The sequence below is a fragment of the Halichoeres trimaculatus genome, unplaced genomic scaffold (genome assembly GCF_033239565.1).
Source record: "Halichoeres trimaculatus isolate MK-OKI-2021-1 unplaced genomic scaffold, fHalTri1.1 fHalTri1_scaffold_8, whole genome shotgun sequence".
In the NCBI taxonomy this organism is placed as follows: Eukaryota; Metazoa; Chordata; class Actinopteri; order Labriformes; family Labridae; genus Halichoeres; species Halichoeres trimaculatus.
In genome coordinates this window covers 5,913,126-5,939,456 of record NW_027437186.1, presented here as the reverse complement: position 1 = coordinate 5,939,456, position 26,331 = coordinate 5,913,126, and the positions used below count along the sequence as shown (strand labels likewise).

The 26,331-nt window shown below is 41.0% G+C and overlaps 1 protein-coding gene across 1 annotated transcript in view; it reads right to left on the bottom strand.

Moving 5' to 3' along the window:
• Positions 1-1,107: 1,107 nt before the first annotated feature.
• Positions 1,108-26,331, bottom strand: part of prkg2l (protein kinase cGMP-dependent 2, like) — a 38,486-nt gene continuing 13,262 nt past the window's right edge. Inside the window, exons 5-20 of the mRNA XM_074675809.1 lie at positions 25,614-25,727; positions 23,817-23,922; positions 20,877-20,940; positions 20,718-20,795; positions 19,209-19,303; positions 17,645-17,713; positions 16,327-16,425; positions 16,037-16,184; positions 14,138-14,274; positions 13,423-13,512; positions 9,000-9,141; positions 8,726-8,889; positions 7,837-7,959; positions 7,436-7,498; positions 4,188-4,254; positions 1,108-1,289 (exon numbers count right to left, since the gene is read on the bottom strand). Of these exons, the coding sequence (XP_074531910.1) occupies positions 1,194-1,289; positions 4,188-4,254; positions 7,436-7,498; positions 7,837-7,959; positions 8,726-8,889; positions 9,000-9,141; positions 13,423-13,512; positions 14,138-14,274; positions 16,037-16,184; positions 16,327-16,425; positions 17,645-17,713; positions 19,209-19,303; positions 20,718-20,795; positions 20,877-20,940; positions 23,817-23,922; positions 25,614-25,727 (1,655 nt within the window). The 3' untranslated portion in view covers positions 1,108-1,193. The remainder of the gene's footprint in view (positions 1,290-4,187; positions 4,255-7,435; positions 7,499-7,836; positions 7,960-8,725; positions 8,890-8,999; positions 9,142-13,422; positions 13,513-14,137; positions 14,275-16,036; positions 16,185-16,326; positions 16,426-17,644; positions 17,714-19,208; positions 19,304-20,717; positions 20,796-20,876; positions 20,941-23,816; positions 23,923-25,613; positions 25,728-26,331) is intronic.

Here is a 26,331-nt window from a genome sequence, read left to right as displayed (position 1 = left end):
TTATATTATCATAGAAGGGCATTTATATATACTCTGCCTCATGTCTTGACAAAGTATTTTTAACTCTTGTATTGTTAGAAAGCTACTGATTCTTTAGTGTAAGCGGGCCAAATTTGACTCTGGGTTAAACTTAGCTTGTTTATACTTCAAAAAACAACAGCTATCAGTCAATATCGTTTTTCCCGATAGCTAACTTATTATGTATTCATATCCATGTAAACAATGTTTTAAATGTTACATTTTTTGGCTCTATACTCCTTTTTTCTTACAATATACTATATATATATATATTTAATCAAAAAACTTTTTAAAATCACTTTCTATTTTCTATCGTGAAAATCATGGGTAAGCACATTATGCAAGTCTTAAAGACTAATATTAGAGCACACCCACCAAAAAGTTAGTTTTGTTCTTTGATTTTTTTTACCTTACATTATTAACAATAGTAACATCTGTGGTGTTGCGGATCAAAACTGACCAGGATGGATTTATATTAGGGGGAGGCAAAAACAACAACATTCTTTTTCATTAAACCAACTCTTTTTACTTAGAATAGCAAGTGCAAATTAAAAATTAACTCACAAGTTGTGTGTGTCTGTGTGTGGTGGAGGAACCCACAGGTTTTTTAAAAAAATGCATGCAACAGTCAGTATTCTCTGCCAGGTCATTTTTGACCCGTAACACCATAGACGTCACTTTTTCTTCTGAGGCCTTCAAAATTTACAAAAGTGTCGGAAATTTCTTCTGTTGTGTAAAACAGCTGTGCTGGAGGATTAGATGAAGCCTCAATTCGATACAACAAAGTAAATGGTACTTTTTTCAAACCTACACTTGAAAACGGGTCAGATTTGACTGGCTTTGACCGGGCTTAAACTAAATGGTCATCGGCTGTATCCCAGCGCCAACCTAAAGGAAATGTTTTCTTGTTTTGAGCGCTAAACTTTCAGTGTGCTTGACATGCAGCTGTGAACACAGAAGCCCCTTTTCCCCAAAAGTAAACCACCAGACAACTTATCTCTCTTTATTTCACAGAAGAGTTTATTTTATAAATTTTGTACATATGACAGGATGAGGAGCCTTCCCTCACAGCAGGTTCAGGGTGGGTGATGTGCTCCATTCAAAACAAGCTGCTGTGACAGAAAGAAAGACAGATATGAGGTTGGCCTTCTGACACCTGCCGGTGCTTGGTTTTCTCAGAAATCTTTATCCCAGCCGGACTGCTCATCAGGAGGCTCCTCTGCCTCAGGAGGAAACATGTCAAAGTAACTGTGATCCATCGGCCCCTTCAGCTGCAGAGTCAACAAAATCATCATCAAATAGATGTTAGCAGCACTGGGTCATTCACAAGGTTTTAAAGAGCAGAGCTTGATCTCTTCTCTGTTTTCATCAGAGGAGTAATATCAATGGGTCAAATATTCACCGACAAACCTGTCAGGGAATTTCTGGTTTCATTTGAAAAGATTTTGCTCAATGCACTCAGAGGTATGTTCAGGTTAGGAAAGACTAGAAGGTAAAACAGCTGACTTTAAGGATCATGGGCAGGGTGCCTCACAGAAGCACCCCTCTCTTATGCTACTTTATATATTAAGTTTCCTTGATGTGCGGGTGTTTTCTGGTGCAGCTTGTGATGACAATCCCCTTCCTTTGTGCAGTGAAATGCCTTCTGGTCTCCTCCAATCACAGACCAGCAGCAAGAAATTCTGATTCTGAGTTCTAATCGCTTGACCTGAGCATGTGCGTCCTTTTTCACATTGATGCAGAGTTTTTTTTTTCTTTAATCTCTAAAGACCAAGCGTCCACATATGTGGACATAACATTTCTGCCCCTCAGACCCATGATATTTCATTTTTTAAAACTTTGACCTATTAGCCACATTCAGGGACACTGCCCACATCATCTTTTGGTGAAATCACATCATTACACCCATTTAAGTGAAAAACAAAAAACAAGTATTAAATTTCAATAACACTACCAACGAACAACTAATAGAGAACTCCTAACACAAATAATCAAACTTCCCGTGTAATGGCTAAGTTAAGTTATAATATATGTTAGGTCTTGCTCATCCCAAATAGCAAGGTGAACTAAAAAATGCACACCAGAAAAAAGCTCAGGTCTTAAGGGGTTAAAGATGCTGTGAGGAGGATCTGTTTTAATTGCACTCCCGCGCCACCTTGTGGCCTAGAGTCTCACACACTGTTGTAAATTACTTTTAGTGAGATGTGTGTTTGTTCTGGAATTAAATGGAGATGGGATTGAAACAAATTTTCTTTGTTAAAGACAACATTTACTGGATACAACACACCGTGGTAAGGTATTTATCAGTACAGTTACATATGGTTTGAAAGGTGACATCAAGCAAACGTAGTAGTTTCCGTCTGTATGCAGCGCTATCTGTGGCCCGGTACTACGATGTATCTGTAGGCTAAAGGCTGGTACACATTACAGGATTCTCCAAAACTTCACACATTTAGGGAGCACACACTTGATGATAACAAAAAACAGATTGCTCAAGATTTCTCTCTCCTGATCTTACAGTGTGTGGTCTGCACTCCAAGGACACCACACTCTAACAGATTCTTCAGCAGAGCTTCAGCTTCTTCACGCTAAATATTCCATATCTCGTGTAGTAAAACGTGACTTCGGTGGAAACAAACATGATGGACGAACGGGGAAAAAGCAATGACGTTTTGTTTTCAGACTCTAGAATTTTGAAAAAAAAAACACAAAAGAAAAGGGCTTATGGAAAAAGTGGTGGAGATGGCAGGGATATGGGCTGTATGAATAACAATGAGAGTTGGAGGAGAGTAAAGTTGTTTTAAGTATTTACAGATAGATTTTTTTTACTTCCTCTTCGGTCAGTCAGCTGACTCAGCCTGCTTCTTGATTGTTTTTGCTCCGGTACACGTGACATTACACACTGTACCTGCTCTGCTCCTCTCAGAGGGCCCCACACACAGGATTTTTAAATATTGAACAGGAAGCCTTCTGAGCGGCTCCAACCAGAAGAAATCGCTCTTAACACACCCCACAGCACAGGGAAAATCACATATGATGTCATCAGACAATCAGGCCTTTGCTGACTTTGATTGTAAGAGTAAGAAGATTGGGACAAAAATCCGCCTGATTATCCTGCAGTGTGTACCCACCTTAACATGACAAGAAGTAAACACTGTCAGTTTGTAAGTAGTTTAGTAGCTGTTTATGTGTAGCGCAGCTAGCATCCCAGCGGTCTAAGACAGGTCTGCAATGTGTAACGTCAGTGAATCCTGGTTATGTCCTGCCAGTCATCTACCAATCAGAGCTAACGTAACCTCACTCTTCATTTTATTGATAGACTCTCAAGTTTGAACAGACCACTGTAGAATAACTGCTGACTGTGGGTTGGAATCAACATTAGCTCAACAGTTTAGCTCCTGTGTTAGCCTTTAGCTCGTGCTCTATCTGTCTCCTGTTTATCTTTCTTCTGCTCTTCTGTCCTTTTTCTGTCTGACAGTTAAGCTGCAGTGTCCACCATCACTACAAAATTTATTAAAGAAATAGTTTTCAGCAGAGAAATCACAGATCCCCCTTCTCTCTACTAAACTTTGTCAGCTGGTGTTGTCATAGAGACTTAGACGTGCCCTTGATCAGTCCAGTCGTGCTCAACCCAATTGGGAAGCTAAGAAGCAGCACTTTAAAATAAGCTATAACCTGTAATATTGGTGCTGATAATGTGATTTTAAAGTGTGGATTACAATCAGGCATATATCTAGAAGGGAGACTTTTCAAAGATCTCTTAGAAACTCCTCACAGCCCCTTTAACAAACTGACCGTCTTGCATCAGGATTCTTAAAGTTTTCTGACAATGGAAACATTTGCACAGTGTTTCAATGTGTTTGGTAAAAGCTATGATCTGAATCACATGGAAACTAAAGTTGTCTGTTTTGTTTCACAATGGGTGATGTTATCTCTGCTTAAGTCAGTAGAGGGCGCTCTAAGCTTGTAAACAGACTGTGCATCTGTAGCTGACACAGGGTAAGAGCTGTCTGCACACGGTATGAGAGTGAACGTCACTTCATTCTCCCTCATCAGCATGTAAATACTCTCAGCATAGGGGTTACATCCTGATGTATCTGTTATTAATGAAACTATTTGATTTTTTAATGTGACACTGCCTGTGTTTATTCAACTGCAGTCACACTCACCTCTCTTCTTAGTGGAGAAAGCAGCTTGCGACGCCTCAGACCCTCCCAGTTAAAGCCCTGAAACCACCTACAGAGGGAGCAAAATGAAACAAAAATACTGAGTCTGTAATCACAAGAGCTTACTCTGAGTTCAGTCATAACAGCAATCTTGACAACACAGTGTTTGTATACAGTGGGGGAAATAAGTAATGAACGCGTCAACTTTTTTCCCATTACATTTATTTCCAAAGATGCAATTCAAACAAAATTTCTCCCAGACATTGGTATTAACTCAAATAATCCACACATGAAAAGAAATCACAACGTTCAGGTCCATAAATAATGATTATGTGGAATTAAGTACGATAACACAGGAAAAAAGTATTGGACACACCATGGAAAGGCTGTATACTTTGGCAAGGAAATGCACCATACCACCTGAAATCTGTCAGTAATTATTACTTAGTGCAAACCAACATCAGCTGGGCTAGAGCAAATTGATGGTCCTGTAAAAAAGGTTGTTTTTTCACCAAGCAGTTAAATATGACACACCTCATGATGGGTAAAGGCAAAGAGCTCTCTGAAGACATTCACAACCTGATTGTTGCTCAGCATCAGAATGGAACTGGTTACAGACTTATATCAAAGCACCTGAATATTCCAGTCAGCACCGTTGGGGCCATTATTCACAAGTGGAGGAAGCACCACCTTACCATCAACAGGCCACACACAGGAGCTCCTTGCAAGATTTCTGACCAGGGATTCAGAAAGATAGTCAGAAAAGTACTCAATGAGCCAAGGACCACCCTGAAAGTGCTCCAGAAAGACTTGGAGGCAGCAGGTACAATTATTACAGAGAAAACAATAGGCAATGCACTCCACCACCATGGCCTCTATGGACGCTCAGCCCATTCCTCAAGAAAAGGCATGTTGAAGCTGGTTTAAAGTTTGCTAAACAGCATCTTGACAAGCCTGTAGAATACTGGGAGAATGTTGTCTGGTCGGATGAGACCAAAATTGAACTTTTCGGCTGTCATACTACATACCATGTTTGGAGGAGAAATGGCACTGCACATCAGCCAAAAAACACTACACCAACAGTGAATTTTGGAGGTGGAAGCATTATGGCATGGGGTTGTTTCTCATCTCATGGTGTTGGCAAACTTCATATAAATGATGTAGCAATGAATGGAGCCATGTATGGGGAAATTCTTGATATGAATCTGCTGCCATCCATCGGGATGATGAAGATGAGACGTGGCTGGACCTTCCAGCAGGACAACGATCCAAAGCACACGGCAAAGTTGACTCTCAAATGGTTTCAAAAAAAGAAAATCAATCTGTTAGAATGGCCTAGTCAATCACCTGACTTAAATCCAATTGAACATTTGTGGAAAGAACTAAAGAAAAGGGTTTACCAGAGAATATTCCAGATTTAAAGACAATCTGTGCGGAGGAATGGGCCAAAATCACACCTGAGCAGTGTGGGCGGTTAGTTCAAACATACAAGAAGCTTCTGGAAGCTGTCATTGCAAACAAAGGCTTCTCCACTAAGTATTAGATGAGTCTCAGTTAGCGTGATCAATACTTTTTTCCTGTGTTATCGTACTTAATTCAACATAATCATTATTTATGGACCTGAACGTTGTGATTTCTTTTTGTGTGGATTATTTGAGTTAATTTGAGTTATTTTAGTTGAGTTTTTTTTATTGTAATACAAAACAACAACAACAACAAAACAAGTCAGACACAAAGTCATGGATGAGTAATCCTGTCCGTGCTGAAACACAAGCAGCAAAAACAAACAGGCCAGCAACAGCTTGCACCATGTAAAGGCTCTGTGAGGACTCCCTGCTTGGTGTTGACACCTTTGGCTGGAATCTGTTGTGTTCTTCCAGGGTTAAAAAAAAATCATGTCTCATCAGCACCATCACCCACTGTTGTCAACACGTGATTCTTGCCAGGATGTGTGTTTCTCTTGGAGAGTAGATCTTTTACACACTTTTTTTCTTTTGTCAAGACAACTTTTCCCAGGAATCAAAGCAACAAGTTAATGAACAAATGTACAAGTGTTAGAGCTATTGCTTGACAGGTGACACCAATCAAACTCTGTAAACTCAGTTTGTAGCTTAGTGTCCAGAAGGTGAGCAGACATATCTATTCAGTGTTCCTCACACCTCGGTGGTCCAAAATGTGTCATCAAAGAGATTTTTGGCCTACATGCTGTAAATGGATTCATATCCTCCAGGAAAATCTGCTGTGACCAGGGATACATAAGGGATACTGTATGGTTGGTGAGATATGGGATATAGAACCCAGATGTAAAGCAGCAACGTCTTGTCTGGCCCTGAAAGTGTTGTAAACTCAAGACCCACTACTACTAACTCATCCCATCTAAACTGAAAGCTACATCCACACGCTGATACATTTAAGGTTGAATAGGATTTGTTGGTTATTTCGGACCATGGAATCATTTTCAAGGTATGTGACCAATGAAATGCGATGTTCAGATGGAGATAAAATGTGCCTACATGTTGATGGATTCTTATCTACTTCTTCTTCAAGCTTTATTATGTCTTGAACGTCTAGAAAGGTCTAAACATTCATCACTGCTGCTAACGTCATCACCGCTCATGGTTCAAGTGTCTTTGTAGAGACCACTAAGCTAAAGTTTCTCTCACCCGCTCCTCTGCTGTAGCTAAGATCTCTGGACAGGATTCAGTGTGGAAATGTTCATTTTACCTGGGAATTTAGCATGCTGACAGAAAACAACAGTGTAGCCACATTGGTTACCAATATAATGCTAACAAGCTAACCGTTTCACAGTACAGTCTGTGGTGTCAACAAGCAGAAGCTGTACTCTCTGAACTCTTTTCCATGGATTGATTTCACGTGGTGTGTGATCAGTTTGCTTCTGTTGGTGAAAGTTAATAACTTTGTCTCTGAGGGGGTTGTCAGGGGGTTTTGACCAATCAGAGTCAAGCATTTTACACACCCAGAAGGTCAGTAAGAAAGTTAAATCACACTGAGAAATTGCTTTTAGAAAGGACTAATTTTGGTGCTGATGATCTCATTTTAAATCGTAGATGATGAACAGGTAAATATACAAAAGTAATTCCAATTCAGGATCTGGTTTAAAGTCCCCACAGAGCCTTTAAAGCTTTTATACTAAGGTTTACAGAAACAAGGATTTGTCAAATCTATGCTGGGAAGTTGTTTAGAAGTAGATGAAAAAAAGAGAAGAAAAACTGATACAAGAGTGAATTTACTTGTGCTTTTTGATGTCCATGATGCCGTTCTTCTTGTTTCCGAGCCTTTCCACTGGGTTCAGCCTGATGAAAATAACAGATTTCATTATTTTACTGTCAGGTTTCATTTCCCTTTCTGTCTTTCTGTTTGAATAGAGAAACCATCTGATTGAATCAGTTTAAAAATGGATTCACAAACCAAGCAGGAACAGTGACACCAAACACAATTAGCTCCTGTCACATCTGAGATAAAGTCATGATGACTGTTGTGACCTATGTGACTGTTGTGCTTATCTCCAGTTTAACAACATTACAACAAAATTATCTGGGAATAATTCTCAGTGACACTGCCTGTTCTGCTCCACGCCAACAGACACACTTAATCAGTCATCATATGTTTACACACTGTGTACTCATCCTACTTGCAGAGTCTCCTGATGAGGTCATCTGGACGCTTTCCTATTCTCTTGGGGAAGTCCACCTTCTCGATGCCGTGGAGGACCATGGTGTAAATCTTTATGGGGTCTGAGCCAGAAAAAGGAGGGCTGAAAACACAACAGCAGGGTTTATAGCAAACAGTGTAAGACAACACTGATTTAAAGATGCTATGAGGAGGATCTGTTCTAACTGGACTGCCTCGCCACCTTCTGGCCTGGAGTCTCAGCACACAATCCTGAAGATGTGACTTTTAGCTAGGTGTGTTTCTTTTGGAATTAAATGGAGATCAGATCAAAACAAGTTTTCTTTGTTCAAGACAACTTTTTACTGTATACGATGCACCAAGGTACGGTATTTCTCAATATGGTTATGTTGCGCTATGATTTAAAACTCTACAACAAGCAAAGGTAGCTGCCAGCTTTATGTAGCGCTATCGGCAGCACGGTGATACAACATATCAGTAGGCTAAGATGACAACAAGCAAACTGTGACGGTTTGTAAAGTAGATTAGAAGCGGTCTGTATTAAGTGCTGGTGGCAGTCTGGTGCTCTGAGACATGTCTGTAATGTGTAAAGTTAGCAAATCCTGGTTATGTCCTGCCAGTCATCTACCAATCAGAGCTAACATAACCTCACTCTTCATTTATTGATAGACTCTCAAGTTTGAACAGACCACTGCAGAATAACTGCTGAGTGTGGGTTGGAATCAACATTAGCACAAACAGTTTAGCCCCTGTGTGTTAGCCCTTAGCTCATGTTTTAGCCTTTAGCTCATGCTCTATCTCTCTCCTGTTTATCTTTCTTCTGCTCTTTTGTTCTTTTTCGGTCCCACAGTTAGGCTCCTGTGTCCACCATCACTACAAACTTGACCTACTTGCCAGTGAGCAGCTCAAATATGAGGATTCCTAGAGACCAGCAGTCAGCTCCAAAGTCATGGCCTTTGCTCATGATGACCTCTGGGGCCACATACTCTGGAGTACCACAAAAAGTCCAGGTCTTCTTTCCACGACCAATTCTTTTAGCAAAGCCAAAGTCTGCCTGAGGAGGAGCAGAAGAGTTCAGTAGGTGTCTTAGAAGTGATTCAGATACAGGAAAGTAACAGAGTTTGAAAGGCAACATCCAAACACATACTGTAGCTTGTGGCCTACCATTTTGACATAACCCTCAGCATCCAGGAGAAGGTTTTCAGGTTTCAGGTCCCTGTAGACGACACCCAGAGTGTGGAGGTAATCAAAAGCCTCTAAGACACAACTGGTGCAGAACCTGGCTGTGGCATCGTCGAAACAACTCCTGACAGATCACAAAAGGATTAAATAAAGAAAAAAAACTGTTATCATGTATCCTGTGAAACTGAGCAGAGCAGACTCACTGTGAATTTAAAGCTCCATTTCCACCACTATGTTTCAGTTCGGTTCATCTCGGTACTTTGTATTTTGGTGGTTTCCTCTGAATAAAACCAGGACAGGTCCCCAAATTACTGACCCATACCACTTTTTGGGACCCTCCTGTTAGGGTGCCAGACAGGTCCAGAAGGTGGACCTAGAAACACTACAGATTGATTGGTGATATGATTTGATTGGTCAAAAGAATCGTCTCTTCCTGTGTGACAGCAGCAATAAAGAACAACACACAACAGAGCTTGATTGCACTTCGTAACAAAGAGCTACATGGCAATCACAATCATTGCTCTTTGTTTATTCATTCATATTCATGTTTTTCTTCTTCTCTGGATTTACCCTGTGCTACGCTGCTATGCCATCATGCTATAGCGTAGCTGACACAGGTATGCATCCAGCCCACACGCCACCTACCAAACAGGGCACGGTTGGCTGTGGAACAGAAAACAGGATCATGCTCTACTGGTCCAACCTGTTCCAAACTGTACTGATCCGTACCAGACCGCTTGCTGGAAACAGGACTTTAGACTCATCATAATCATAAATGAAGGCATTTAAACCCTTCATTACAAACTCATAAACAGAACAGGGGGTTGTTTGGAAATCAGTTTATAGTGTTACACTGTATGATGGCAGGTATCACACCTAGGGTTAGTCAACAACATCCACCAGTTTTTTTATGTAAACTTTCATGTTACCTAAAGCAAATATTTTATAAAGGACTTCATAAACAAAAGAGGAAAAACTCCAACATGTGACCTCATTAATTCCTGTGCAATAAAAATGGGTTGAGGTGAGAAGAGACGGCCTACAATTGGCAAATCAATTCTAAGAGGCAGGAGGAGAGGCAGGAGGAGAGGCAGGAGGAGAGGCAGGAGGAGAGGCAGGAGGAGAGGCAGGAGGAGAGGCAGGAGGAGAGGCAGGAGGAGAGGCAGGAGGAGATGCAGGATATGAGGTGCCTCACAAAACAGAAATAGGTATATAAGCCGGAATAAAAAAACAAACGAAAAAAACATGACAATGTACTACGGCAGCCAGCAGGTGTCAATCTGCAAATTGTAAATACTTTTCCAAAGGAAAAACAAACAACATCAAGGAAAAACTCAAAGTCAAGCACTACAGGCGCTGCCCAAGTAGCTGCCTGTTGCAGCAGCTCTCTCGTCTTTGTCCGTTTCTTGTAATTTTTTCGTCTCTTTTTCATAATCTTTGTATTTGGAGTGGATCATCACTTTGTATGGTTCATTGTTGGTCATGGACACCAAACTTTTTGTGGCTTCAGTGATATTTTTTACTACTTTTTCTCCTGTGTTTGTCTGGAGATCCTACATGTCACCATGGCTGCATTGTTTACATGTGAAATTAGCAGTTAGCAGCCTGTAGCATGTCAATGCTAACTAGTGTAAGGCTTGATGATTTCCCTTGAGCTGAGGAGGAGGAGGTGAGGACGACGTGCTGGTTCTCGGATGTCAGCTGGGAGGTGATGACGTGGACCTGTCCTTCCATCCATCGTTGCTGGGAACGTGGGATCTATCTCAGGGGGATGGACGAGCTAGCTGTGCTAACCCAGCGGCATCGTGCTGTTCACAGACGTGGCTGACGGAGCTGACATCGGACACTGGCCCCACATTGGAGGAGCTTCGCCTGCTGTGAGCAGACAGGATCCAGAAGACAGAGACTGAACAGACTGTTGGGGAGGCTCAGTCCTGGACCCTGTGGAGGTGGAGACTGACTAACTGGACAATGATGAACAAGCTGTCAGCATCTATTTTCTTATGGACCTTTTTGCACTTTCTATACTCTTTCTTACTTTTGTTTTCTTAAATGCCGCTGTGACTCCTGAATTTCCCCTCGGGGATAAATAAAGTATTTTCTATTCTATTCAATTCTATTCTATTCTATTCTATTCTATTCTACAACACAAATGCAAAAGCCACAACGCAACGGATGTTCAGCAAGAATGGAAGTTAAAAGATATTAACTGGCATGGTTTTCTAATGGACAGTTATCCTGACAGACACAAAGTTGTTAGAGTAAGTAAAACACTTTTTTTTTTAAAACTTGGGTTGTGATAAATACAGCTGTAAGGCTAAAGTTATGGAATGACTGATTCTTAAAGTAAATTTTAAGATGACACGTTACCTGATGATATTTAAGAAATACAAGTACTACAAAGTAGGTGACAAGGTGAGACCTCTACAAAGATATATGTATCGTAGCTGATACAAAAAAAGAAAACATTTTTTTATTGTCAACCTTGACCTATTTTAACTTCTGTTGTATTGTGTTGTGGCTTTTGTATTAAAGTTTTTCATTGGTGTGGTTGAGTTGTTTCCTTTTGTAGTGTTTTTATTTAGCAATGGTCTGACACCTCACAACTACCTTCACAACAGATGACTCATTTATGATGAAAAAATGAGAAATTGTGAGATTTTTGAAGGGCTGAGGCCATGGAAGGATTTATAAAGAATCAGTAAAACTTTGAAAAGCTTTCTAAAAGGATTAGCGACTGGCAAGGACGTGGAGATATGCTGATGTCCCTGGGCAACATGAACAGTTTCTAGATGAAAGGGTGACAGGATATGGGCTGTTGATTGTAAAGTTGCACACACTACAAATACCAACAACATTTTCTCCACATTTAGCTCTAAAACATCACTTTTTTTCTGCAGATTTAGAGAAATAATTTCGGAAAGAAATTTTTCAAAAATTATATCTTAATGTTGAATATTTTTTCTAAATGTTCAATGTTGTAACTAAATGTTGAATGTTATTTACAAATGTTATAAATAAATGTCCTGATTCTAAATATTCAGCTACGTTTCTAAACATATAGTTTCATTCTAAATATTTAACTAAGACAAAATATTTATCCAAGATTTATAAACCTTTTGTGAAGATTTCAAGATATATGGAAAGACTTCTAAATATCTAGTTAAGATGTCTAAATCTTAAGCAAAAATTTCTGAATATTTGCTACGATTTCTAAATATGATGTCAAGATTCCTAAATCTTGAACAACACAAAATATTTAGCTAACATGCAAATTCACACTCCCGCCCGCCTGCCGGAAGCACCAAAGTAAAAGTTGGAAGATGGATTGGAGTTGGATTTGGAGAAAGTCTAACACAGTTGGCTAAATCAGCTGTTAGAAAATAAACAAACCAAGTGCTTTGATGGCGCTGTTAAAGATCCTGTGACGGACATCAAAGAAGTAGAGCTTGACATTCTCAAAATCGCTTTCTCGAACTTTTATTTTGCTACTACACGGCAGGCGGAGTGTCTATTTGCATAGAAGCTAAATATTTAGAAAACATACCTCAAGATCTTGAAATCTTTGCTTCATATTTAGAAATCTTAGGCAATATCTTGACATCTTTGCAAAAGATCAGATATCTTTGCCCAGGATTTTTAAAAGTTTGACTAAGACTTAGAAATCTTGACTTAATATTTAGAAACCTTGGTAAATATTCATAAATCTTTGCAATTTTTTTTTATAAATCTTTGATTAATGTTAAGTCTTAGCTAAATATTTAGAAATAAAACTAAAGGTTTAGAAATGTAACTAAATATTTTGAATCAGTACATATATCTATAGAATTTATAAATAATATTTAACATTTAGAGAAACATTTGACAAATATATTTCACAAATATTTCTCTGAATCTGCAAAAAAAGTGATGTTTCAAAGCTAAATGTGGAGAAATGTAGTAATTTGTAGTGTGTGCAACTTTACAATCAGCGCTCCATAACAGTGTGTTCTGAGCATGTTCTGTTGGCAAGGAATCTTGGTCTTTTGAGTACAGGAAGTCCACCGTGCTGCTGTTGTTGTTGTTGCTGCTGCTCTTGCCATGGATACTGAAAGAAGAAGCTGAAATGACGCGTCAAGATGTTGTGCATGCATTGCTGTTTGTACCACGTAAAAAGGAATACTCATGCATGTAAACAGGTTGTATCGAATGTTTCAAAACCCAGACTATTGACTGCATGTACGTGTAGCCAGTGTGTTTTTTCCTCTGAGGTTTAAATACTGACTCCCAGCAGAGACTGGAAACTAACTGGAAGGTCCAGAGGACAGCCAAACACTACTTCCAGCCAGTTCTGAAACCACTCTTTTGAAATCTGGATGTTTTCATTGCATGTTGTTCTGAAGGTATCAAAAGGACCTACACTCACATGTCCCGCAGCACAGTCCACAGCTCTCCTCCAAGACACGCCTCCAGCAGCATGTAGATGTACTTATCATCCCGGAACGTTCGGAATAATCTGAAAAACACAGACAGAAGATTTCCTGCTTACCTCTTTAGTGAGAGCTGATAAGTATCACCATAAGAGAAATTCATGGGACCCTCTAGGTGCTTCTGGTGGGAACACAGCATGTGTACTGATGCCTTGTGTTGGCAATAAAACAATAATTAAAGTAGCCCAGAGGAGAACATTTGAGGTTAAAAGAAATGTAATTTGAGCTAAATGTACATGATATACACTATAAACTTTGTGAGTGGAGGACTGTTGAAGTGTTGAAACCAGAGAGAGCGTCACATCTGAGCTGAACTTTTCTCTTGAGCTGGTGGTCAACAGACTGCTTAAACAAGCCCTTTGTTCCTTCGAGCCATGGTCCAGATAAATCTCAGAGCAGCGGTCAGCGGCGTTCTCACTGAGAGTTTCTTAGCAACCTGTCCTAGAAACCAACACCCAGCGTTTTTATCTCCTGCTTAAAGAACAGAAGAAGTTTGTGGGACATTGATCCTTTGTTTACCTCTCCCATCTCTTTTCTGGTTTTGTTCAGCAGGAGAAAACACATCAGACTTAGACACAGGGTCATGATGTGAGTTCTCAGTGATGTTGGGTGGGAGGAAAAGCCTATGTTGGCGCAGTGCACGGCTCACACCTGATGATGAATCCTGAGTTTGTCTGCTGGAGGATGTTTTTCTCAGAGTAGATGTGCTCCTGCTGTCTGGTGTCCACAATGTGCTTCTTCTTGATGCACTTCAGAGCAAAGGTGGTGTCTTCGTCCTTCAGCTTCACCTTTGGAACATGAGAGGAGCTGACTCAGTGACATTACAATCAGTGGCTTCACTGAAACACCAAGTTAAAACTGACTCTGTGGGAACTCTGCTAATTAAAATAGATGTCAGAGCTCAAATATTCACATGGGCATCATTCATAAGGATTCGGGTTTGTGGATAAATCATGCATATGGATGTTTGATGCACAAATCTGTGATTCATCAATATTTTCTTACTTGAATTTTTTCTTACTCTGCAAATTAATTGAGAGCCTCCTCAGACCATACGTACGCACAAATGATGACAACCAACTCACAGCTTTGCCACCCCCGTTGGAAGGATTTAATTCAAAGAAAAGTTACACCACATCAAACAAATCTGTGAATTACCGATTGCAGTGAACGCAGTACAAGATGATGCAACATTGAACATGAAAATGTCCAGTGTGGAGTTTTTCTGAAACGCCACAGACAACACAACATTACTGCCATTAGGATTTTTCATAGACTGGATGAAACACAGACGCAGTCTCCCCATCGTCACTTGTCTGTTTCTGAAACTGAAAATGAAGCACATCAGCTATAGCGGTCATATTGGTAGTGGCAGGGGCTTCGCATACAGCTATAGGGCGCCTGTCCATCACGTGACCCTGGGCTGTGCCTCTGATTGGGCGAGCTTGTGATCTAAATATCCTCTGAACCTTCTGAGTTAGAAAAAAATTCACCCTCCTGTACAGTTGTTGCTGATAGTAAAATTAGCGGCTCAGACAGGAGACTTTTTGAACCAGGCTGTAAATAAGTTAATTTCTGCTGTAAAAACATATTTTTTGTGGTGTGTATGTGACTTCTGGTACTTCCGAAGCCAGCCTCAAGCAAACACTAGAGGAACAGCAGATTTTAGCACTTCTGCATTGTCTCATATTCTTAGACCAGAGGGTGCTGCTTAGTATTGCCACTGATTGCCATGTTGTGTTTGTGTGGCTACATCTGCTGAATCTACTGGCTGTCTTTCAACAAAATGTGCATCTATTGCACCATTCCTTTGATCAGCATTCAATACATGCCAGATGATCGGCTCAACTCTACTTCAGAGGAGATCTACCAAAAGACACTTCTGGACATCAAAGTTATAGCGCCAACTAAAGGCCTGGCATGCTTGCAACAGCGTTTTCAGTCCCTAAGTGTTAATGACAAAATGCAGATTTTTAAGGCCCCGCCTATACCACAACTTGGGTGGTGTAGCCCCGTTTCTTACAAGCAGTTTCTACAGCCAACTGTGCCCCTTTGTGGTAAGCTGCGCGTGTAAGCCGGATGCCGATAGCCACATTAGTTACATAATAGCATGATGCCATAACAGCACGACACAGTGAACCCCACTAATAAATCCAATGAACAGAGAAAAATGGTTCAAAGTAAGCAAAAAGCAAAGATGACAGACATCCAGCAATTTGTCTTCTTTGTGTTTGGCAAATAGCTCTTTGTTACAAAGAACAATCAAGCTTTGTTACAGAGAAGACTGTGTGCTGCCAGGAAAAACACAGCAGCTGCTGTCACACAGTGAGTGACAATTCTTTTAACCAATCAACGGTCTGCAGTGTTGTAGCTCCACCTTCTGGGATTATATCAGTTTAGTCTGGCTCCCCTACAGAAGGGTCCCAAAAAGTGGGATGGCTTGTCTCGGTTATTTGGGAATCTGTCCCGGGATTCATCAGTGGAAATGCCATAAAATGCATGCGTGCCGTGCTGAGATGAATCAAACTGCTTTAGCGTTTAGCAGCTCACCAGCTCCACTCGTCCGAATCCTCCCATACCCAGCGTAGCTATGACCTCCAGCTCCTGGAAGGGCTGGTGTGGAGGCAGCTGGCTGATCCTCTCCCTCAGTCTTTTCAGCTCGTGAGCCTCTGCAGAGTCCATATGAGGTGAATACGGCCTAAACAAAGGGACAACCATCAATGAGAAAAAAAAAAAGGTGCAAAAAGTAGACACTTTACCACCAAAGCTGGAGACACATGAATGATCATGTGACTCACGACATTTACATACAAGAAATTAAGCCGAGGATGTTCACTTACAAAGCATTTCTCCTCTCATCACTCCTGGAAAGCTCTTCAACATATTCCTTCAGGTAAGCCTGCAGCTCCTCATAGGTTCCCACCATCTGGTTAAAATTACTGAAGAGCAGGAAGCAAAGATGGAACAACTTAAACTGATATGTGCAGAGATATTCAGGGTTTAAGGCTATATATTCATTTAATTATCTGTGTGCATCGTGCTAGAATTCAAGCTGGCATGAGATTTTCCTGCTCAGTAAAAGAGGCAGCTTTAGCCTTTGTGGCTAATTTCCAGCTGTAGTCCTCAGCCAGTTGTCAGAAGGCAGCCTAAAATGCAATGGTTAGGATCCAAATGTACGTTGTTTTTATTTTGAAAGTCACTGGGTATTTTCAGGTAGTTTCTGGTCATGACTTTCTGTCTCTCTCGATCTTCCCTGCGCTGAATTAATGTGTCACATCTCTGCGTCCGTCAAAAATAGGATGGCTACGTATAGCAGCCATGCAGACAGACAGCAACAGAACAGATCCAGTGTAAGTTGACATGTTGACTTGAATGGAAACCTGTTTGATCTGTTTGTTGGTTCTGGTGTATTTCAGCTGTTATCTTGATCTTATTTTTTTACATCACAAAATCCTCACCTTTTAATGGTAGTGTGTGGATCGTTTTTATATCCACTGAATGTGTTTATTGTGTTTGAAATATCTTTTCTTTATCACACTACATACTAGAAAATAAGTGTTTGGATATGGGAACAAACTTATAGAAAAACAAGTTAACATCTTACTTTTTCTCTCAAAGAAGCACTAAAACCTCCCATAGTTGAGTAATCGTGCATTTTATTTGATTTTAGAAGTTAGAAAAACTGTGACACCAACCAGGTATGTTGTCCTGGAGCCCCCTGAAGTTGGGATTATGACTCAGAAACTCTGAGTAACTTCAGCAAACCCAGGATCTAAATTCAAGATGGCTGCTCCTGGTCACAAGCTACTTTTGATATTCTTCACTGGAAACTTTGGAGTTATTTGATAAATCACACCAACAGAGATGTGCAAGTTCAGTCTATGAAGGTGATGGTCTTGTGAGCTAATTTTTACATTGTGCTTTACTGGCTGAAATTAGCCAACAATGCTAACAACAACAGGAGCTAATGACTTATCTATTTTGTTTTTGTTTACTTTGTTTTGAGCCTACAACAGTAACAAAGCTTAACAGATGTAAAGATCAACCCACCACTTCATAAAACACACACACACACACACACACACACACACACACACACACACACACACACACACACACACACACACACACACACACACACACACACAAAGTACTCACTCTCTGTCCACTACCAGACAGTGTGTGTCGTTCTCGCTGCAGATGATGTTAGCTGACCGAACATCCTCACTGCAAAACAAACATGAGCAGTTAACTACCCATCAGGAAACACACACAGTTACTCCGCAGTGATGAAGGACATCTCTGAGACCAAACACTGTGAGTTGGGGGCGTGTCCTAAACACAGAGCTCTGTCAGAGCAGTAGTGTTGCTGCTGTTGTTGGTTGAGGTCATGGTGTGTGTCCTAAGTGTCAGAGAGGGAGGACTCTTTGATGAAGAGTTAAACTGAAAAGCTGCTTCATCTGCTGTTCCTTGTAGTCTCCTGCTGAAGCCCTAAAGGACTCTTCACATCTCTCTGACTTTACCCTGAACTATGTGCTTTTCAACCACAAGTTCTAGGGAAGGAATTTAGTTCTGGGGTAATAAATTTAGCCATGAGAATAACCCTGTCTGGGTGGTAGTACTTTCTAGATGACCTGAAACTATGGAGGGCGGGGCTTGCAAGCTGAATATTACTGATTGGTGGAGCACTCACAGTGTTTTTATTCCCTCCTCCATCCATAATAAGGTGACCCCCCAGCTGTGACGGACTCGGTTTATGCCCTGTTTACACAACAATGTTTCATCCAAAAACACTAAAGTGCAGTGACAAAAATCTGCGTTTATACTGAAAACACTGTATTAAGCATCCTAGGCGCTATAACTTGTCTTGTCCAGAGGTTGTTTTTGGTAGATCTCCGAAGTAGAGTTGAGCCGATCATCTGGTGTATTGGTGAATACTAAGAGCAGAAGTGGAGCAGCAGATGCTCATTTTGTATAAACCATGACGATTGTAACAATGGTACTGTTGCTCTGTTGTATGCGCTTGCACGAAGCGGAATGTGACGTTAGTGTTTCCACTGAAAACGCCAGCTTACTGTTTACACGGCAACAGTGTCAGCAGTGTTTGGGAAAAATTCTTTTACAAAAGTTTGCGTTTTGGGTTGACTGAAATGGCGTTTCTGTGTAAACACAAGGCCGTTTCGGCAAAACTTTCGCATTTCACCCTCAAACTGTTGCCGTGTAAACAGCCCCTTAGTACCTCTTAAACAATGGTCTTCTTTGAGCCTCATAGTGTGAATGTGTCTCTGTCAGCTCCTGGTGTTCCAGTTTAAGAAGTGACGCTGTAAACTGGAGACCCTCAGCTGAATGTGTCCAGTGTTAAGCAGATCAAAGCTTTTCTGGACTTTCTTAAACATATTCTAAATGTCAACAGCTTAGCCAGTAGCTTCTGTCTCCTTTAGTTTGTGAATAACTACATTTGAAATGCAATAAAGCGTTATAAAACCCAGTAGCACATAAAGATAGCAGTTTGTCTTCTCCCTCTGTGGTCTCATTTTTGCTGGATGGCCTTCATTATCTTACTGCCCTCTACTGGTCTGGTTGTGTTTTGTTAGAGCCGTGTGGTTCCTGGAACCAAAAAGACCTGAAAGGCAGTAATTGTGCTTTTTGAACCAAATGTAATGCGTGCTGCTGTGTCTCTAACAAAGTGTTGGGTTTTAAAGCCCTCTGCTGTTGTTGGCACCTGATAAGAGCTTTCTCTCCAAAGTAGTCTCCAACTCCCAACGTCTTGATTTCCTGTGGTTCAGCAAAGCCCTCTGTGCTCTGAGTGACAATTACCTAGGGAAAAAAAAAAAGTTGACCACTAAGAAAGACTTTATTTTTATTTTTTTTTTGCTTAGCACAATTCAACACTTGTGTTTTGATTTAGAGAGAACAGGACAGTTGATTGAACAGGAAACATGGTGAGAGTAAGTGGGAACATGTGGGAAAGAGGCTGGTGGGCAACTTGAGGACTAACTCCATGGGGCCATAAGCTAACTGCTTGTCCAGTTGTGTCTTTGCTTATAAGTCCGCAATCATTGGGGCGCCAGCGCGGCTATCTTTTTTTTATAAAAGAATTTCCAGACTTAAATTCAGTAATGTTACAACAGAATCCAGCAAAACATTTTAATAACCTTAAAAAGACCCTAATTTCCTGCACTCGGCTTGACCCTGAAGGTCACATGATCACAACATCAACATTGCTCCTCCTCACCTGCTCATTTGTGGATGACATGGACAGGCAGTTTATGCTGCTTAAATGGTACTGACAGACAGTACTACGCTAAATAACAGGTAACAGGTCAAAAAAGCCAAAGCCTTCAGGAGCCCAGGGGTGAAAGAGAAGAAGAAAGGAGGAGGAGAATCACCAAAAAGAGAGAGGTATATACGTAATGTTATTTAGAAGTTTTACTCACAGTTGTGCTAGCTTGTTATCGGTTGGTAGTCACGTTTGACTGTGTAAGTCCTAACTTCTAATAAAGTTAACATCAGTGATTTTCACTACTTTTTAATCAGGTAAACAAACATTTTTTAAACGTGTAGAAAAAATAAGCAGGTATAGAATTACAGTTTTTCTTTTGTGAGGCAGGTATCGTTAGAGTCCTGCTTCTTTTTAACATCGTTGTGCACTTAGTAAGCTAACAATCAGCTGATTTCAAATACAAATATTGTAATAAATAGTTTGAAGCTGCTTTGATGAAGAGAAAACAAATCTAGGATGTGACTAACTTGACTTCTTATTTATTGTATTTTGTTATAGTTTCCTGTGATATTCATATTTTTAAATCTTCAATTTGTATTTGTAGATCTTTGTATTTCAGTTCCAGATATTTCATTGTTTTTATTTTGTATTTATTTAAGTTTGATTAAAGTGTTTATTTGCTGGTTTTTCTTTTATAAAAATAAAGTGACTAAAGCGTAGAGCTGTATGATAGTTTTATTAAGTATGTAAAAACTGTTATTGGTGCTGGAATACAAGGGGCACCAGATGAAATCTTGACTAGGGCACCAAATTAGTTAGGTTAGGTCTGGCCCTGGATGTTCTCATAAAAAATAACTAGATTATGATCAATGGGCACAACTAAGCAAATCTTTCGAGCACTGCCCAGGCTCTCAAATGCCCTGTGCTCTATTTGGAGAAGAATAAGAAACACTGGATGGATCAGATATCAAACACATTATGCTTAGTGGGACAGTTCAGATATCTCACCTCTCCATTTGCAATGATGAAGAATGTGTTCCCCTCCTCTCCCTCTCGAATAATATACTCCCCTTTTTCAAAACAGTCCTGAAAAGACAGAAAACCAAACATGTTGTTCACCACATTAAAGCAAACTGAATATAACCTAGAAACAAAAATACAACTCACCACTTCTAGACAGTCAACAACCCGGGCCAGTTTCTCCTCAGGCAGGCCTCTGAGCAGAGATACACTTCACAAGAACACAAGGTTTCAGTATGGATGTTTCAGTATTTGATTGTTCAATGCAAAATAAGTTTGTCAGAAAAATTGCACCATAAAATTGCACCATAAAACACTTGACCTAAACTTTTGGTTGTTAAAAAGCTGAATCAGACTAGTAAGAGAACAAAAACAAAAAAGCTACACTACCAATTAAAAGTTTTAGAACACCTTATTTTTTCCAGTTTTTGTGGAAATGATGCAGTTCAATGTGTGGTTGTATTCTGAAATAAAAGTATAGAAAAAATAAACAACTGAATTCACAAACCAAAACTCATCAGTCTTCAGAAAGTTCTTCCCACCTCTGCTCCAGCAGAAGTTCTTCTAAATGTTGGCCATTTGTAGCTTCCTTTGCTTTCCCTGTTCTGTCCAGTTCAACCCAAACCACCTCTATAGGGTCTAAGTCTGCAGACTGAGACTGTGCTGGCAGTGCCCTCCATGTTTTCAAGCTGACTATCTTCTTCAATCTTAAAGTGGCAGAGCTTGGGCTCACCATCTTGCTGCAGGATGAACCCCTGACCCATAGGATCATCACAGAGGGTACTGCATGGCAGGCACTGCAGAATACTGTGGGAGCCGGTTTTGGTTCACAGTGCCTGTCACTCTGTACAAGTCCCAGACTGTGAAGCCAGCAAAACAGCCCTCCTCCATGTTTACATTTGTTGTCACACACTGAGGAACTATTCTTTTCTTAACTTCCTTTATGTGCGATGAACAAAGATTTTTAACTTTGATTCATTCGTCCATAGCTCCATCTTCCTGTCTTCAGTAGTCCATTGGTGGTGTTTGATGGCTCAGTCGAGCCTCTTTTTTTCCTTCTTCTGTATCTGTCTTTGTGATAGACGTCTGTGTCTGCAGTATGACCTGTCAAAGCTACGTCTCAAAGTCTTCTCTTCACAGTAACTGAAACTGAGACTGCAACACCACGACCTCTTTGAAGCTGTGAAGCTTGAAGCTGTTGACTCACAGAAACTTGTTAGCTGGTTCTGGTTTGGCTCTGCCAGACCGCTTCTTGCGTGTCCAGCCCCAGTTTCTGAGTGTCTCTGGATGCTGGAGGAAACTCTCCTCCCTGAGCTCTCCTTGACTTTCTTTGACTTCGTTTCTCTGGAGGAGATTTGTAGCATTTCACGACTTTCTGCAGTACAGTACTGTTCATTACTGCTCAGCCTTGAGGGTCTGGTCCCATTGGGCTCTAATTTTGTGGCGCAGCGCAGGGGGCGCAAGCCTGGCGCACCCTGCGCAGTGTTAATTTTGAGCTGCGCACTACTGTGCGCTGCCAGTTTGGCAATTTGGTAGACCATCTGCGCAGAGATTGGAGTGACTGCGCCCCAGGGGGAGTTGACGGCGCACCAGGGGGAGGTGTCAGCAGATTCATGTTGGCGCAGTGACAATTTCCTGCCAAAAACAGTGCAGAAAGCGCGCTGAAAGCTCGCCAGCTCCAACTTGGTCTATCATCAGCGCAAAGCGGAGTGCACCCTCCGCAGCTGTAATTTGGTGACAGGCGCACATGTGCGCACATGTCAACAAAGCCTCAGAGGCAGGTTTCCAGAGTGTCAGGCACATTTTGATGCAGTAAACAATCACAGCAATCACTATTTAATGTAACCGTCTGAACCAGCATATACATTTATATCTATATTAACTGTCCCTTCACATCTGATGTCAGATTAAAGCCGTTTGTCATAATGGAAAGTTAACCTGACGGCAGCTGGAAGCTTGATGCACATCTTACAATTAAACAATAAACAGCCTTAACATCTGATACTGAGTATATATCTGGCTTCTCTCATTTCATTTAATTCAAAGAAAAGAGGGAGAGAAAAGACGAAGAAAAAAAGAGACAAAATAAATGTATGTCACTCAGGATTTACCCGTGATTTCCCATATTTCTCTGTTTAAGTCTTTATTTTTAACGTGATCTAAAAAGATGGAGTACATTATTGTCAGGAGGATGAAGCGGAGGCACCGGAAGAGTTTACAGTATATCAACAAAGGTTCTGCTATTTGGCGATGACAAACCAGGAGTGCAGGTGGATCAACAGTATTCTGAATGGATAAGCCAGCTGTGTAACTGTATCTTTATTTTGTACTCCTATTAATGACAAAGGAACAGATTAAATCTGTCCCGGGAGCTGGCCCACACGGTGACGCGCTTTGTGTCCTCCGATGTGCCCCGCTGTCCATTCTCCTGCTGCAGGGACAGCGGCTCTGACCGTCTCCGCTACCAGGTCTTTCCAGGCCACTGTTTCCGCGGTGCTGGGGATCAGTCAGACCAATCAGACACTGCGCCCCGGCTGCAGGGCATTTAACGGCGAGGAGAGGCGCTCATTTGATTGGTGAAAACAGCGCTCGGCTGTGTTAAACCCACTCACGGCTTTTCTCCTCCCTCTCTGCCATTTGTGTGGAGGGAGGTGTGGAAGCACACCCCTGCGCCTCTCTGGGCCTTCAGTGCGCCTCTCTTGGCACTGCAGGAAACTTGCAAAGTGCGCAGGTCACGCCCTGTCCGCGCGACGAAGGCCGGCGCAGGGCAGGTGCACCTGTGGTTGCGCCTGGTCTATGAAATTAGAGCCCATGGTATGTTCAGCTCTACTTTTATTCACCTCTTACTTTTGTACCATTCAAGCTATTCATTGGACTGCTTGATTTTCAATAAAAACTGGAAACATTTGGGTGTTGTAAAACCTTTTGACTGTAAGGGAAAGGTTGGTTGACTTACAAGTTGTTACCACATGGGACCGGTGTCAACATCAACCCACCACTAACCTATGCTGGTGTTTCAAACCCCAGACCCTGATGTGTAGAGTGAATTCCTCACACTACATGTGTCAGAGCCTACTGTGTGTGTACCTGCGCAGAAAGCTGAAATACTCCTCATGTCGAGCCTGCGTGGTCCTCATCATGATGGTCTGGAAAGTCTGGCGGTCTAGAGCCCAGATGTGAGACTGGGACACAGCTGGAGGAAAGGAAAGCCAATAATAACTCATTCAGCTTACTGAGGAATCATGGTGAAGGAGGATAGGTGAGAGTCCTCCTGAGCTCATGTTTGAGCGACATGCTATGTTGGTCTCTTGAATTAGATATGACACCAAGAATGTTTCTAACAATTCACTGTTCTCTCGCCAATCTATAAAATACTTTGCTATGAAAGAGCAGCACGAGCTGTCAGCTGATTTCTTCCTATAAAAAAATGTGTTTCCTTTATTGGTTTACTTAAAAAATAAAAATAAAGAAGCAGTAATCAGTTTTTAATACACTCTCATGTCCATGAGAAAGTCTCCACAGAGAACATTCAGAACAAACTGGATCAAACTTTTAGCCTGATTTTTTAAGGAAGCTGTGTGATTACAGGATTCACTGTGGAAATTATTATTTCACTCCTCATGATATTATCATATAAACGGGAACTGTGTGTGAAAAAGTGACTAGTTATTAACAGGAGATGTTCATTGACACGGGATCACAAACAACCTGCTCATCTCGTGGTACGAATAATCATAAAACTCTGGTCTACTCGTGCGTAATGCGCACAATCGACACACTTCAGCTCCACTCCCTCCTCAGTCTGTGACAGGTTCAGGTTCAGGCTGGAGTCTGCAGCTTCTATCAGAGCTCAAACACATCTTTAAAAGACAACTTTCCACGTTTCTGGACCTGAACGGAAACGATGAATAATATTTTGGCTTCTAATAGTCAAATATCACAGATAAATTTTATATATAAACGAAGGATGTTTAAATTAAATGTTTAAAACTCTGCTATATTTTACATCCACGCTGCTGAATCACTGCAGTGATTTCCTTGCAGACGATTTTTTTGACTCCCTCTAACGCCACTGTTCCACGCTGCCAAACAACGCAGCGTCATTTCCTCTCCACCTCTGTTGCTATGGTGTTGTCGATTACCAGCATGGAGAAGTTCCCTTTTTCCCGTAATGCGTCCCTCCATGTCGTAAAATCTGTGGGTCTTGCCAGCTGAACCATGAATATTTAGAGGCGTGCTATGTAAATTATGATTGTTTTCAGCCGCCACATTTATCATCAGCTGATCAGGCGTACGCCGTGATTGGCCCTGGTACGCACGTTTCATAAATCACACGTGAACGTTGCTGTAGGATTGTTTTTACTCCCAGATCTGCACCAATTCCCACACAAGATTGATAAACGAGGGCCATTATGTTGTAGATTGATTGCTTGAACTATTTAAGTTACATATGTTTTCACTGTTTATTAGCTGGATTTTTTATCTTTTATTTTATCTTCTGTGTTTTGCTGTTAAGCACTTGTAACAAAGTTTTAGAAGCACTGCATACATGAAATGGTAAAATTATTATTATTATTGTTAGACAGTTGTACAAGTTTTAGTTTTACAACATGGTTGAGGATGCTCTCAGAAGAAGTTTTCAAGATCGTGGGTTAACCCAATCAGAGCCACGGCTCAGCTGACTGACAGGCAAGCAGCCTGTAGCTGTTGGTGAGGAGGCTCAAAACCTGCCTCATTTCCAATAAGGTCCCTGCCAACGAAAGGTTTGATAAGCCGTAACAAAAACAGATGGTGACATCACAGTCCATATTTTGTACAGTCTATGATACATTTGTGACTATGACTGAGTTTACCTTATCTCAGAGGAAGTCTGCATTCACTCACATTTAACTGTTGCTGTTCTCTTACAGTTGTACAGGATGGCCAGTTCTCCAAAGGCTGTGCCAGGGCGCATCTCCCCGAGAAGCTTCCCATTCTGGATGACCTCCAACAGGCCCTCTACCAGGAGACAAACATGGGTTAGAAGAGCAAACCCATCAGTATGTCTGATCTGATGATGAGTCAGGTTCTTCTTCAGAGAGTGATCATTTGTGTCATGGCCTGGGCTGAACCTTTGAGAACAAAGTTGTTGTGAACATATTAAAGATTTTTCTGGTCTTTCCTCTCATTGGTCTGACTCAGTGTGTACACATGTTGTCACATGAAGTAATTCATTTGTGCACATTGTGTTTTTTTGTTGTGTAAAGTTGTAAACATTGCTTTATCATTAAATTTTGTGTTACCTACCTTGCCTGTCTCATTATTTTCCTGTTGTTTCCAGGTTTAAGGCAAGGCAAGGCAAGTTTATTTGTAGAGCACAGTTCATACACAAGGCAATTCAAAGTGCTTTACAGCTAAAATGAAACAAAATCACAATAGGCAAAATAAAATCATTGCATAAAATCAAACCATAAAACATTAAAAATGTTAATTAAATCAATGTGGATGAATATGCTCGTATTTCCTGGTAGTGGTCAGGACTGGCAGCAGTGTTCTGGATGTACTGCAGCTGTCTTACAGCTCGTTCAGAGAGTCCTGTGAGCAGGCCGTTACAGTAATCTAA